General features: G+C 36.5%; 1 protein-coding gene across 1 annotated transcript in view; it reads right to left on the bottom strand.

Annotated features, from left to right (window-relative positions):
* LOC145558307 (DNA-directed RNA polymerase I subunit 2-like) overlaps positions 1–15300 on the bottom strand; it is a 21775-nt gene extending 6475 nt beyond the window's left edge. Inside the window, exons 1-20 of the mRNA XM_081619509.1 lie at positions 15077–15300; positions 14483–14707; positions 14281–14357; positions 14063–14182; positions 13262–13338; positions 12425–12488; positions 12050–12120; positions 10428–10505; positions 10292–10337; positions 9011–9191; positions 8750–8802; positions 8572–8648; positions 8354–8471; positions 4914–5001; positions 2468–2583; positions 1331–1458; positions 1169–1248; positions 816–1057; positions 578–742; positions 1–66 (exon numbers count right to left, since the gene is read on the bottom strand). The exon at positions 1–66 is cut by the window's left edge and continues 99 nt beyond it. Of these exons, the coding sequence (XP_081475635.1) occupies positions 1–66; positions 578–742; positions 816–1057; positions 1169–1248; positions 1331–1458; positions 2468–2583; positions 4914–5001; positions 8354–8471; positions 8572–8648; positions 8750–8802; positions 9011–9191; positions 10292–10337; positions 10428–10505; positions 12050–12120; positions 12425–12488; positions 13262–13338; positions 14063–14182; positions 14281–14357; positions 14483–14684 (2049 nt within the window). The 5' untranslated portion in view covers positions 14685–14707; positions 15077–15300. The remainder of the gene's footprint in view (positions 67–577; positions 743–815; positions 1058–1168; positions 1249–1330; positions 1459–2467; positions 2584–4913; positions 5002–8353; positions 8472–8571; positions 8649–8749; positions 8803–9010; positions 9192–10291; positions 10338–10427; positions 10506–12049; positions 12121–12424; positions 12489–13261; positions 13339–14062; positions 14183–14280; positions 14358–14482; positions 14708–15076) is intronic.
* Between the last annotated feature and the right edge of the window lie 597 nt (positions 15301–15897).

Below are 15897 nucleotides of genomic sequence, written 5' to 3'. Positions count from 1 at the left end.
AGTTGCAGAAAAATTTTCTCGTCGCCCTTGATCTCCACCATCAGGACATTGAATTTCCATGTATACCTTAAAAAATGAAGGAAACATATAAAAAACTGCTGTAAGCAGCATAAATGATGCAACAGCAGAAGAATCACCCATATGTGCTCCAAATGGCCATATGAAAATATAAATGAACAAGGGGAAAAATTTATTTCTGGCAGTCAGTTGTAACCTCTTTTGACAGGATGTTACAGGTGTGTTTCCCTTTTTTTCCCTTTTTTTCCCTTATTTGTCAATAAGTATTTTTCGATTCCCTATTTTCTACTATCACCCTTATTTTACCCTTCTTTGAATTAAGAAAATAAGCAAATAAGAGAAAATTTTAAAAAAAAACAATAGTAAGGGGGCGGTTAAAGAAACACAAGCCTAAAGAAAACACATGAGAAGAATAAGGCCCAGATAACTGTCATAGATTTTTGATTTGTCATCCAACATACTTTATATCATGGAAAACAGGTAAATTTAATCAATCTAGCCATTCAGCCATGTAACTGCATAAAAGCAAGTGGATCTAGCATACAGAGTGAACCAGTACCTGTTCAAATGGGCCAATTAGTTCAATATCATTACTATCTTCGGAAGGAATAGAGATATTTTTAACTGGACGAATAAACCTAGAAGGATTTGTAAATAAAAATAATCCAGGATAAGCACCACCAAAGCTCAATGGAACATAGCCCACTTCCAGATCACATGGAACCTGCAACATGTGAGCACATAAGATAATGATGCAAACAAGCTTCAAAAAATAACACAGATGCCCAGGAACAAACCACTGTGGCTGCAGACAGCTTCAATCTCCGCAAGTGTTTGACAACATCCTCAACTTGACCAGATGGTATGGTTCCAATTACTCGCCCATCAAGGAGGACAGAAATAACTTCAGGAGGACCAGCTTGGACAATTTTTGGCAATGATGATTTCATTCCCATCTTCACCAAGACTTTGATGATAGAGGATCTCATTGTGACAAAGTTTTTCATTTCTCCTTGATCGTCAAAGAAGGAGGTAATTCCTGAATTTAGGTAATAAAACACATGATGTACTTTTTAGATTCTACCATGATAAGAAACTCAGAATAACTCTATAATTACATGAACATCATAGAGCCAATGTAAGCACTTACTACATGTACAGGTCAAATGATTCAGCAATCCACAAGGCCCTCCATCAGGAGTGTGCACAGGACACAAAAAACCCCAAGCCCTGCATGAATTTATTATTATTAAACAATGAATGGAGAAGACCACTTTTGTAGATGAGAGAAAACTTAAGTAAGAAAGCCTACTCAGGAAGCAGCTTCCGCACGGTAGTAGTACGAGCATCAACAAAAGCAGCACCTCGGTGAACAGCTCGAAAATTCGAAAGGAAACGCAGGAAGTTCAGCCTATCGGCCTGAATAGCAAATCCAGCTTTCTGAATATGAAAAACATAACAGGTTAGAAATCTCCAAGGTCGAAAAGTAGCATAAGGAAAAACTTTACGGTTACCATATTTCAGTAATTCGAAACAAACTACCTGCACACAAACAAAGTGCTCAACAGACTAGACAACATCAACTAGTGACTCATATATGTTCAAATACAGCACTTTTATTATACTCCCACTTCTTTATTCAAGTGTTACACTTACCATAAGCAGTCATATTTTTATAAACTTCCATTTTTGGCAAAATAATACATTTTAATATTACATCTCTCTCATCTCATGGTCCCCACTCAAACCCATGACTACATTTTTTATTATTTATTTCCTCTCACATCCCTTACTTTTCGAAAACTACTTAACCCCGTGTCATGAACTGATTTTCACAGATCGGACTCACAGAAAAGATTGATTCTTGTTTAACTAAATGATCTGACTTTTTTTTTATTATATTGATTAATAAGAAATAACAAAATGAAAGCTTTAATATTAATTGACAGTGGACAAGAATTACAAAAGTAGGGTTTAATATCTTAAGGCTATTACTCTCAAATAATGAGTTTAGCTCACAACTCTCCAACAATGGCTTGAGGCCATAACTCTCTCTAGGTTTCCCTAATAAAAACGGAGGGAGTATTTGCTCAATGCGTCCAGCTAGAAGATAGGAATGGACTCTTCTCAATAATAAAATGTTGACATCTCAAACACCAAGTTCATTATGTGGCTTGGAGGTTATCCACAACTTGAAATGAGTTTCACTAAAATATACTTATATACATACAACATAGACAAAATTAATGTATATACATGTTTTTATACTCTCATAGTCTCATGTAAATTAGCTCCTTCAATCTCATAGGGTTTGTAGAGTTCTTAAGATACATTAAAAAAAAAATTAATAATAATAATAATAATATAAATAAATCAACAACATTTGCTCAACATCAAGAGTCATCAACAACATTAAATTCCTGAGAGCAATTATTCTGAGCATTTATACCTGCTGCAAGTCCAGACTTGACATTGTTGCCAATCTTCCTGTTTTCAGCAAATTCTCGATAGCAGTTCCAATCTGTGTAGACGGATTTTTGTTTAACAGCTTCTTGACATCTCCTACTGCATTAGTTCAGAGCACAGGTAAGACATAACACATTAATCAATTTCACAATTTTACATACCTGCTTGGCAATGCTAAAAGAAAATTTTAACATATAAGCTATTCGAGATGTTTGGTTGGGAAGGGGAAAACGAGTAGAAACTAAGCAATAAAGGAAAACATGTTACAAAGAACTTACTAAAAAAATTTCCCATTTCCTTTATTGGCAATAATTTATTCCAGTTATACCCCCATTTGAAAATTTTACAGACAAAATTTTTCTAACCTTTTCCCTAAAAATATGCCCAAGAATCACAAAAAATTGCCGGAGACCAGCTTTTTTGACTGATTACCACCCTTATTTAATGCTCTATTAACTGTTGCTTCCAATTATTTTTTACCTAAAACCTGCAAATTCATCTCTCAACTTCGTTTCTTTCTCTGATTCTCTTTCGTCATATCTAGAAACACACAAATTTGCATTCCCGTCATCAATTTTTGCAATTGTTTGCAATCATTATTATTTCTACACCTGTCATTACGCATTAATTCTATCGACTCCCGTTGATGGTTTCATATTCCGGGTTTTCTTGAAAAAAGAGGGGGGGGGAGAAAGATTGGTTCAAGCACTTGAAGGAAGAAAGGAAAGGGAAGGTGGAGAGAGAAAATGAAAGAGATTGGGATGGGATGGAGGGAAGGAGTAAAGACGATAATCAACAACAAGCAGCTTATACAACCAAATACAATTAGCTTTATCTTCTTTGCTGACTGTATACTTATTGCCCGGATTCAATTCGCAATATATGTAATCTTCCTTTTTTGTCATTTAAAAAAAAAAAGAAAGAAAAAAAAAAAGAAGAAGAAGAAGAAAGAAAGACCGGATTCACTTTCTAATTATATGATATCCCAAATTCCTTATTTTCAGTGAAAAACCCCTAACTTAAAAAGTTATAAGGGGCGAAGGGAGCAGTTTTATTCGTTCGGAAATAAAAATTATGTTTTCAAAGTAGCACAGAGAGGGGATAACAGTTAAAATAATCAATATAAAAACAAAGATGCCCAAACGTATTTCAGTAAACAAAATGTCATGCAAATGAGAACTAACTTAACAAGATTTTTGGTAGGAGAGTGTAGGCTTTTTTGGAAAAATTAAGGTGGGTAGAGAGAAAATGAGTAGTAGAAGAAAGAGTGGGAATTATTAAAAGATAAGGGTATGTGCAGGAAATAAAAAGGTAATAAAAGAAAAGGGAGTCATTTGAAACAAAGTTAAATGAATTATTTAATGAGATGATAAGAAGATAATCGGCGGAGGACAGCCCAAAAATTAATAAAGGGAAATCATCGTGAATATCGATAGAAAAAAGCCTTCAACATTTGCCATCAAGTATCACTCGAAGGATTCAATCACAGTGGTTACTTTCACAGCTAAGTCAGATAATCTCAAAAAGAGAAACAAGCAATATCATTCAATCATCAGCATAGGCATTTTTATTTTAGGGGACTACAGTATATCTATACAGAAGCTTCTTCAAAGACTCAGAGCTAATAAATACTTAATTCTTAGGGGCTGTTTAATAGGGGGTTACTGGAAAGGAAGAGGTAACACCCTTAAATCCCTTGGATTATGTTTGGTTGATGCTTTTTCGGGATTCCTTTCATTCACTTGGTTCCTAAGTCCCCCAAAATGCCTCTATTCTGATTCCCCATAGGCCCACAAACACCACTACACTATGACCATACCATCCCAGCCAAACTTTACCACAATTTCCATCAACACCCCCACTTCAGGCCTTTATGGCTTTATCAACCTTCAACCACTGGAATCATCATTTACGAACGGTCATCAAACCAAAACTGTACCCACTAACATACGACCCACCACTCAATATATGACCCACCAACAATAGCCAACCACCACTCAAATGATGGAACTCTTCCTCCATCTAAACAATTAAGAAACAAATGGCAGATCATCACTACACCTATATGATAATTTGTACGCAATATCCAAACAAATAAAGTTTAGGCTAACCATTAAGAAACAAATGACAGTTCATCACTACACCTATATGATACTTTGTACAAAATATCCAAACATATAAAGTTTAGGTTATTGAATGCGGAATGTGGAACTTAATTTGGATATCAAAAGACATTATTATGAAGCAAAGATGTTTTTCCTCTCATATGCATGGATGAATAATAGTAAGGAATAAACTATGATGATTTTTGTAGATGTCATTAGTCACCAAGCTAGGAAATGAAAAAGATTACCGAACATCAAAACAAATGAAGAAACAATTAAATAACACAGCATTCAAAGAAAAAATAGCTGAAGAGTATGTCATACAGCTGCTGAGATCAAATTTTTCGCCTTTTTGGCTCATTTCATCATTAAGAATCTTCCTTGATCGATAAAGCCATTCCTGTAGTTTATCCTGAAAAGAAACATAACACTGTAAAGCATAACAAATTATAAAATTACAAAATGGAAATACGAGTCATTAGCTTATTAGCAGTTTACAATAGTTTTTAGTGACTTGTCTTCTTAGGCTATTAGTGAGAAGTGTGCATACTACTGTTATGATTCAATAAATTGTTTGGCCACGGTCTGTATTGAACATTAGAATGAAAAACCTTAACCTGGTGAAATAGTGGTTACTGAATCAGTCTCAGGCTTGCAAACTAACTCGCGTGTTGTTGCTTAAGTGTGCATGCAAATGATTTCAATATTATTTTATTTTTTAATAATAAATGGGATAAAGTAAAAACACCAGATTTCAAAATATTTGGGAGGTAGCCACTCTTGTTTTTTCTATAATTTACGCAGGCAGGAAAATGGGACTTCACCAAGTGTAAGGATGCGCTATTGATAATTGCTCAGTCATCAGTCATCAGTCATCTTCAGGTAAGGTTTTCAGATCTAATTAATTTAGTTACAAATATGAAATATTATCTGGTTTGGTTAGTAGTTAATAATTCCTAAATTTTTTTAAAAAGCAATACTTGGAATTTTACACTATTCACACACTTGTTTGATCGTTTTTTGTGATTAATATGTTCGCAAAAAATAGTAATGTGGGATCTTGTTAGATTGATCTCGATATATACTCTCAAAATATCAGTTTTTTATAATTTTTACTAAAATACCTGTATAATTTAAGATATTAATGTTATAAAATGTGCATTTGCAAACGTGAAAGCTCCAACATTGCGATTAAAAAAGAAGAGGAAGAATTTGTTTGGTTTTATATACGGTAGTTCTTAGTTTCTTCTTTTTGGATTTTAGCTTTATATTGCCACCGGGTTTTTTATTTTTTTAGGAAATTCTCTTTGGTGAACTCCAACTTTCTAATTTTCTAAGTGGTAAACATTCTTAAAATTTATTATCAATGGTAAACCTAAATTTTTTATTACCATTGATAAGTGTTATTTTAATAAAAAATCCTTCACTATAGTTAGTTTTTTATTTTTTTAATAATTAAATTATTATCAAAGTATATTTAAAAAAAAAAAAAAAAAAAAAAAAAAAAAAAAAACCTTCCCCACCCAACTTAGCCACCAGCACCTTATGCCGGCGGCCACCATCGACTTCTCCCCCGTCAACGCCAGCACCCAGCTCCACCTTCGCCGGTGCGCCGGCTGTGGATCCCCCACCTCCACCTCCTCTCTTTCTCTCAATCTCGATCCCCTTCATCCTCTCTTTCTCTTTTTCTCAATCATCACCGCCCCACTACCGACCACGACCCCACCCCAAACCACCCCGAAAACCAGCGAACCTCTCCGTCAACCCTCTTCCCTAGTTTGCAATCCCTTAAAACCACCCCAAAACACTAAGAAATACCCAAACCCGTTTATGGTTTCGAAACCAAACCCAAACGGGTTTCGATTTTTTTGTGGTTTTGGGTGGGTTTCTGGTGGTTAAAACCCAAATCCGACCCTTTCCCACCCTCGAAACCCTAGGCGACGAAGTTTCAAGGGTGGGGGAGGGCCTGATTTGGAGTTCAAAGTGGTTGGGGGAGGGTTTTTTACGGGTTTCAGGTTGGGGATTTGGGGGTTTTGGTTTGGGTTTACTGGTGGTTTTAAGTAGGGGAGGGGGAGGCTACGTCGCCAGCGGACCGGGAGGTGGGCGCCTGGACGCCGGCAAGGAGAGGGCTGCCGCCGGTGGTTAGGGGGTGTGGGAGGAGTTTGGGTTTTCATTTTTTTTTTTTTTTTTTGTAAATGGTTATTTTAAAAGCTAACCATGGTTAAGGAATCAATTAATTATTTCATTAGTGTTACCAATGAATTATTAAAGATAACTAGGGTTTACCATTGATAATAAATTTTAAGAATGTTTACCACTTAGAAATTTAAAAACTTGGAGTTCACCTAAGAGAATTTCCCTATTTTTTTCACACTACATTTTTTTCTCTGTTTCCTCTTTCATTTTTATCACTTTTCCATTCTTTTTTCCTTTTTTTGCAGACAGTTCCTTAGCAGACCCCAAATAACTTTGGGACTAAGGCTTTGTTGTTGTTGTTGTCGTTGATGAATAGTTCTTAGATTACCAGCTATCTATACATTCATTTTCCAATAAAAATGAAACCAGAGATGATATCAAACATGTATGAATTCTCAGTTTTGGCTTTTTCAAAAGTTGGAACAGGCATCAATGTTGCCGAAGCTAGAAATTCAGTGCAAACTACTATCCACCTTGAGGACAAGGTGGAACTTTGGGTGGCCGGTAATGTAATAGATTAGCTTTAGGAGGGGTACTTTGGGAAGTCTAGTATCATTAGGTTAATACTTTGGGAAGTTTAGGAGGGCCACTTTGGGAAGGTTAGTATCATTAGGTTAATACAAAGTAGTCTTTAGCCTTAGTATAAATAGAGGGAGAGGGGAAAGGAAGAGGTAAGCAGAAATTTATTAGGGAAACCTAGAGAGAGTAATGGCCTAAAACTAGGGATGTCAGTGGGGCGGGTCAGGTCAAGTAGGAGACCCGCCCCATCCCCGCCCCAGTGGGGCGTGGATGGGTCTCGGTTTGGCGGGTGGTGGGGCGGGGATGGGGATGAAAACGATACCCGCCATGGGTGATGGGGCGGGGTGGATTTTAAGTTGTACCCGCCCCGCCCCACCCGCCCCACTTCGTACCCGCCCCATCCCCACCTCATACCCACATCTACATACTTTTATATTGTTTTATAAAATAATTACGTGAAATAAATATTAATTATAATATTTGTACTACACTTATATTATAAACAAAAATGTGTGTAATATTAAGAATTTTTTTTTAATATTATAATCCGTATTAATTATGTAGGATTGTGTATTTGAGACACGGAAATTTGGTGGGTCTTGGGTGGGGATTAGGCGGGTATTTGGTGGGGATTAGGCGGGGATGGATATCCAAGTGGGGGGGTGGGGCGGGGATGGTTTTGGAGTTGTACCCGCCGGGGCGGGGATGGGGATGAATATTAGACCCGCCGCGGGGATGGGGATGGGGATGGGGATGGGGATGAAAATGTTAGGTGGGGATGGGGATGGGAAGGCCAACATCCGCCCCACCCCGCCCCATTGACATCCCTACCTAAAACCATTTTGGAGAGTTGTGAGCTAAACTCACTATTTGAGAGTAATAGCCTTAAGCTATTAACTTATCTTTTGTAACCCATCCACCATTATCAATCAATCTTAAAGCTTTTATCTTTATTATTGTATTATTAAATCAGAAATATTAAGCCAGGAAATTCAGTTCATCACGTGCACACAAAACACCATGGTTTCGTTCAGAGCAAAATGTAATACCTTCAGATAAATGGAGATCAATTCACCGGCTTGCAAAACTTCATGGTTTTGCAATGCATCTGGATTGTCTGGTACAGATGTCTGATCTACCAATGAAAAGAGCTTCTGCAACATGAATCTAAAGCAAGCAAATTTCATGTTAACAATGAAAAAGCAGAAAAAAAGAAAGATAGAGAAAGAGATAGATAGATAGACATATGAGAGAATATGAGGCCAACATTAGAAGATTGAACTTGTCGTAGTTATTGGAGCCAAGGTGGACAAAAATAAAATCGTCTAGCACAGCGTTTCCAACCTAAAATCAAATAAAAGACACTGATGAGGGATGTACAAAGCATATGGACAATAATTCGGAGACCACTTATCAAGGAAGAAAATGGAAAACATAAGACTTACAACTAAATAGCTTTCATTTTCTAGCCCATCCATGACAGGTTGGAAGCTCTGTCCTATAATGAATGAACGAAAGAATCAGTTTAGCAGGACTAGTCTTAGACATGATTTGATATCAGAATGAACTAATGGCTAAAATATGTTCAAAATGACTATAGAATTGCCCAAATCCCCACTTCTAAATGTTAGAAATGAATTAATCAATTAACAAAATTAAAATGGCCAGACAGCTGAAAATGAAAATGTATCAGAAATACATCATACCAATATGCTCAAGACATTGGCGACGTGTCAAAAGTGATAATCCATGCAGCTCATCAAGAATAATTTTAGCTCTTTCTCCAATAAGTTGTGTGCCGACAGAACCTTTTCCTCCCTCATATTGCTCATTGTAGGAACATGTCAATGCCACATATATTTCATGATCAGTCGCCTCAATAAATGCCTGCCATCAGGTCCCACATTGTTTCAACAACAAATTATACACAGGAGGCAAAATGGTAAAAGGAGATGACAACTAAAGAGACAACAGGAAACCGCGAGAACTAAGACAAGTTAAGATGGCATATTAAAGTGCATACACCAACAAAAATAACGCCGTAATCTCCAAAAGATAGGGTTATCTGCTAGTGGGGGATAGAGGTTGGGGGGAAGGGAGCATTGGGGGACAGCTATCCCCCTACCCCACTTTTTTTTTAAATAAAAAAACATCAGGTTTTTATTGGTAAAACAATAAAAAGGAAAAAACAAAATTACAGGAGAAATAAACATCAAAACAGTGAGCGTGAAATTGGCAAACAGAGCGGTGGTTTTGGGTACTTATTGAGGGTGGTGGTGAGATGGGTCGTAGATAAAGAGGAATTGTACACCAGCAGTGGTGGCAACGGCTGGAGTTTTAGGGACTCTAGATTTTGTGGTGGTTTTGATGATAGAAGTGGGGTGCGGGTGGTATTTGGTGAGAGTGGGTGGTGGTTATAGTGAAATATTGGTAGCGTAATGAAGTTGGGGGTTGTTGGTGAGGTAAACGGGTTAAAGTGTTGAACCATAAAATGATGAAAGGGGGTTGAAGAGAGAGAGAGAGAAAATAATTGAGAATATAAAAAGGAGGGGACGATTTGATTAATATTCAAGTTTTGATTCGATAACTCCTTTTATCCCGACGAATTTTCAGGTTTTGATTCAATGACTTTCGAATGTCAACTTGACGTAGTCTTGAAAAATATGCATAATGATACCAGATTACCAGATTTCAAGTTCGCATGAACTTAATTATCTTTCCATGATGTTTGTTAAAATCAAGACTTATCCTCTTACATATTTGCTTATCAAGTTGACATTGATTCTTCTCCATTCACTTCTATGTAATGACATGCTACGCAAGCCCATTATCAACATTTCATTTTTACACCCTCCAACCAAATCGTCATTGGCCCTCCTTAGTTTCTTCTAAGATCCATATAAACCCCTCTCTCCCAATTTGCTAACCAATGCATAATGATTCCAAATTAACACTAAAAGTCATTAATACAATATATTATATGTAACCTTTAGAAGAATGCCCACAGGAAGCAAGAATTCTTTCCCTTGTATCCTACACAGCATAAAAAAATTAATATTAGTATAGTTCCGGCAAAAACTGATAGTCACATACTTCAATATAATAAAAGTAATCAGATCTCACCCAAATCCAAGTCTAGCACTTCCATTATTGAGATAATACAGTCTCACAGTAAGAGCAGACTGGTCTTCTCGAACACATCTACAAGTGGGTAACAACAAACATGAGCGTTTTCTAAACAAACCAAAAGAAATTACAGAATTACTTTAGCAACATGGCAAAACAGCATCCATAACTGAAATTGGAATAAAGTGGGAAGCTAATGCGATGAAATGAAAGCAAAAAAAACTGAAATATGGGAACATGTGAAAGATCTGGATCTAATAGGCAAAAAAAATGTCTAAGGAAGTGAAGGGGATAAATAGTCTGGTGGAAACTCACCCCTACCCTTGTGTCATCCAAATAACAGAGTAATTAATTCTCTTACAAAACCCACCTTTCTCCCATAGGGTCCTTCCGTCTTTCTAACCCTTCTCCGAGGAAATGTTTACCAATTAAATCTTTTAATATAGACAACAACCTATACCTAGAAAAGGGTAAGAAAGCATCCCTTAAATCAACCCCAACCATACGACACCTCACACTGGCAAGCTTTCCACTTAGGCTAACCATGCCAAAATGACCAAGAATATATCTAGCACCAGGATAGTGGCCAATAAGGCAATAACTACATAATCTGAGGTCTTAGATGAATAGTCTTGATTACTGGCCATTAATTTGTGGCCACGCCTCTAATAGAAAATGGTTTTGGAGAGTGACAATTTCATTGAGGTTAGAGGTGCAAGGAGAGTCCCTTTTTACGGTGTTATTCTTCTAGATCTACATACAGATTAAGCTTCAACTTTTTCTTTGACTTTCCCAGATCTGTTAACAACAGGATTCATAAAGATTGTTAATGACCACTGTTTTCTGAGGTCTTAGATGATTCATCTGGATAAATACCACATATATGTGGCAAGAAACACCTTCAATTTCCAAGGTTTCAGAAGCTTCTTTACAATTTTGTCGTCATGATTTTATCTTAGATATTGGTGCAAACTCTCTTCAGTGCATTCTTCAAAGTTATTTTCTCTTCACTCTCCTTCTGAGCTTTCATCTAATTCTGAATTTTCCACGTTAAAGCTAGGATCTCGTTATCCATAACAACACAAGATCTTTTGATTACCACTGATTGACTCTCTGTTGTTGTTTTACCACTCTCTTTCTTCTGGCAAGATTTTTTTTTTCCCATACACAGAGAATGGCAAGGTTAATCAAATTTCAATCAGTGCTGGATATCAACTGCTGATCACTTTACTGCATATGTACTCAATGTGATGGCTTCTAGAAAGGGTCTTCAAACATAGGTAATGCCATAGCAGTAGGGCACTGGCTCACACAGCTAACAGTGATTGGATTTTTGCATGTTGACTGGGTCAGTGGATGGCACAACAGATTCCTTGGGACAGATTGATTACAGCATGTTCATGGAGCGATAATTCAAAACTTACATCTGATGACCGAATTAAAACTAGATTGAATTTAGAAAACAGATGAGTGTAGTTTTGATTTTGATGTTAGAAATTTACATAGAACCCTAATTAGTGTATGATCTGATCTACCTGACAAGTTTGCAAACATCCACCGCTTAACAAAACAACTGAGCAAAAATGATTGAAAAGAGTTGTAAATAAAAGTCGTAAAACCTTATGGCAACTGCTTTATCGCTATAACCTTCTCTACGAGCACGAAATGAACCTCGAACCATGCTCATTGGCTGAAATACAAAAGAAAAAGTCAGCCAGTCTATGTGGATAAAAGTCAGCATAAAATCTATGAGGATATAAACAATATAAAGACCAGTCACATTAGTCAGTCTAACAGTAACTCCAGCAACAATCTATGAGTTCATCATTGCTTTGCACGACTAATTTTTAAGACTGGTAGCGTAAGCAAATAGATAGATTAGTCATAATCATAATACAGCTCTTCAAAAATAATTCATACATAAAGAATGAAAATATCAACAAACAATTAGCAAGGGGCGTATCGAATTAGCACAGGAGACATTGTTCACTCACATAGTTCCGTTTTTGCATTATTAGTAGTCGAATGATCCTCTCAATCCCATTTAAGATGAAATACCTGCACATAGAGTTTAAGAGTTAACAAGGCCAGAGAACTTTAGTGATAACAATAATCTTAAGTGAAATTCAAATTAATATAGCAATAGCATCACCACTGGAAAGAACCAAGGATACTCACCCACCTAGCAATTCAAATTAATGAAAGAAATGATGTTGCTAGAGTTAGCAATTCAAATTAGTGTACCAATAGCATCACCAATGGAGCTATCCCTAGGGTCTAACTAGGTGCAGTAATGTTAATCTTAAAATCTACGAGTTTTTTTCCATTTAATTGAATTCAAGCTCCCTATTACACATATTGATGGTTGATAGTAGAAGTAACAGTATTGACCGTCAAAACTCACAAGATTAATCTTAGTCATGACACTCATGTGATGGTGGAGGACATTTCGACCCTTCTTAACAAGTATGTACTACAGAGGTTCTAAATCATATTATAATGCCTATAAGCCCTTGTCGAAGTATCTCCAATACAAGTGGTAAAGAGTTATAGACAAGAGGATTAACTTCAAAACATCAGCATCAGCTCCTTGGTCTCATCAGAATTATAAATTCAAAATTCAACAGCATTTCAGTGAGCCTCAATAATGTCTTACCAGCATGGCTTTTAAGAGGCAATATGTTGAGAGTTGACACAAATTGCCACACACTATTAACATAAATAACATTATGCTAACATCTTTCTTCAATTTAAAATAAATAAATAAATAAAAAAAAAAAAAAACATGTAAACACAAGTCTGAACCAGCACATAGAACCAGGGATACTCACCCACCCATCTCTGCTGCCTCCTCTCTGTTAGAAACCAATTTCCGAGCAGACGCATTTCTGAGATGGCAGATCTTGGACTATTAGAAAACAGAAAAGAAAACCATCAGATCTCAGAGCATTATCTTAAACTTGAAGAGTCTAACACAATAAAATTAAAAATAAACATATAAACAAATTCAGTTGTACTCGAATGAACATTACACCTGCCGCAATGATTTTACAGATACATAACTACTTCCTAGTATTAATAAAACTACCTATATATTGTAGCATTAAATGACTACTTGAATATAGATCAACAAATTAAACATTTTTCCTTGCAGGGGAACATAAAGTAATAATATCAAAGTGAAGATGCATAGTTTTCATTGATATAGTAGTATAGTCCATCCAATGAGTAGCTCATTGCACAACCCAAGAGATGGATACTACTGACAACTGAAGATGAAGTGAGATATGAAATTTCTAATCAACTCATTCTAGGTTTTGCTATTGCAATGCATCTGCCAGTAGCTGCATAAATGACCAAACGTAAACCATATTGAACCAAGCAGATAGATTTTTTCATCCGGTATCTGACTTTCTAAACTTACTGGCCCTATATCTCGCATTTAAACTGATTCAATACTTACATTGAGTGATTACCTCTCTTTTACAATAAAAGGATTTGGTAATTCACCTGATTTCAAGGTGTCATGTATAACCGACATTCTTCACAGTGCATTGCAATTAACAACTCGAACAGCCACAAGCAAAATAATTTAAATCAAAAAAGTAAAAATGTAGAAGAAATCCACCAACCTTTAACATCACAGGGAACTGCCCGAAATTAAAGCTCTCCCTAATAACAGCTCCTTGATTATATTGGAAGCAAACATCAGCCTTTAACTTCCCGGAATACGATACCTTTGCTTGACGACACTATTAACAAGTAAAATAAATTGATCTGCTGATTACCTCAAATTCCGAAACACGAAATTTAAAATGTGTTAGTAAACCACTTACAAAAATAAGCTCACCTCATAAGGAAGCAAAGCCTTGGCCATTCCCTTGTTATCCTTAAGAGGAGGAAACAACTCTGGATGACCAATAGAAAGTAAACCAAAAGGTAAAGGAAAAACAAACGGAATATTAATCCCGAAATAACAAAAATTCAAAAGCTGAAATCTAAAGCAAATAGCTAAAGAAAAAACACTGAAATTCAAATTTTATAAAGGATATTTGAAAGTTTGTCTCCGGTAAAGGCATTACGAACAGTAACAGGCTTCAAACTGCCCATCATAGTTTCTAACCCATTCTCTATGAGATGATCAAAGGAGTCAATGTGATGCTGAAAAAGCTCCTTTAAAGCTTCGAAATCCGGTTGTTTCCGAGCATTGTCCCCACGGGCAAAAGGTCCATTTTCACGATTTTGTTTCGACATTAAAGGGTTATATAAACCAAACCCTGCAACGCATTAGCAACCAAAGTTGATTCACTTATCAAACAAGGCTCCAAAAATTCATATGGATGAGTAATTTTGAATGGATTCCTTAATTTGATTGAATCCTAACATTAAAGGGTTCTACAATACATTAACAACCAAATTTGATTGAATTATCAGTAAAGGCTCATAATTTTAGTGACATTTGATTCAATTATCAAAAAAGGTTCATAATTTTCTTTTCTAGCAACATAATCGGTTGTTATGAAATTCATAATCTTAGTAATTAGAACCAATAGTTGAGATTTTCAAACCCTAAACTTACTGTGAATTAAATGATAAGCCCTATATTGTGAAATTGAAATGATGATTACAAAAAAGAAACAACTTACCTCAGAAGCTGCTTCTTCAGTGGAGAGCGTGAAGAGCGCTTCAATGGAGAACGTGAAGTGCGCTTCAATGGAGAAATTGATGAATAATATTCAAAGGATTCCTGAAATTTTCTCTGGTTTTTTTTCTGGAAAATAGCAGTTGTTTGAGAAAGACGAAGAAGAAAGGCAAAGAGGGTTTAGGGTTTAAGGAGTCAGAATATGTTATTGTGTACGGAATGTGGTGACTGGGAGGCGCTGAAGGGTCCGTTAGCCCGAGGCTAAGGATCCGTAAACAGTAGAGAGTACCATTGTAATAACTTTCAACTTTCAACTTTCAAACGGCTTTTAGCTAATGAAGTATTGCGCTTTGACTTTTTTCACCATTATAGGTCTATTCTCTTCGGCTCATTTTCACTTCAATTCAGCTTTAATAAGTTCAATTCAGTTCAGTTCAGTGATTTCCTTCTCTTATAAAATATTCAGTTCAGTTAATTCAGTTCAACTCCACTAAGGGGTCGTTTGGTTCGCACGAGGAAATCGGAATGGAATGAACAAAGGAAAAGGAGAAGAATGGAATGAAAATACCCTATTTTTGCTTTGTTGTTTGTTTTTAAAACAAAGGAATCATTCCCACGACCACACCACCACAACCACCACACATTTCATCTTTTCTCAGACGCGTGAGCCTCGACCACCCCTCACCCTCACCCCCCACCGGTTTCCCCCTCCCCTTGTCAGCGCCGGCCACCCCCACCCAGACTTCCCCACACTCAGTCCCACCCCGACTCCTACACTCAACCCCACCTTGACTCCCACCTCAAACAACCCCCAAAAACCAGCCC

This window comes from Chenopodium album, chromosome 9 (assembly GCF_948465745.1).
Source record: "Chenopodium album chromosome 9, dcCheAlbu1.1, whole genome shotgun sequence".
NCBI lineage: Eukaryota > Viridiplantae > Streptophyta > Magnoliopsida > Caryophyllales > Amaranthaceae > Chenopodium > Chenopodium album.
Note: the sequence above shows the minus strand (reverse complement) of the source record. Positions and strands in the feature narration are given on the sequence as shown.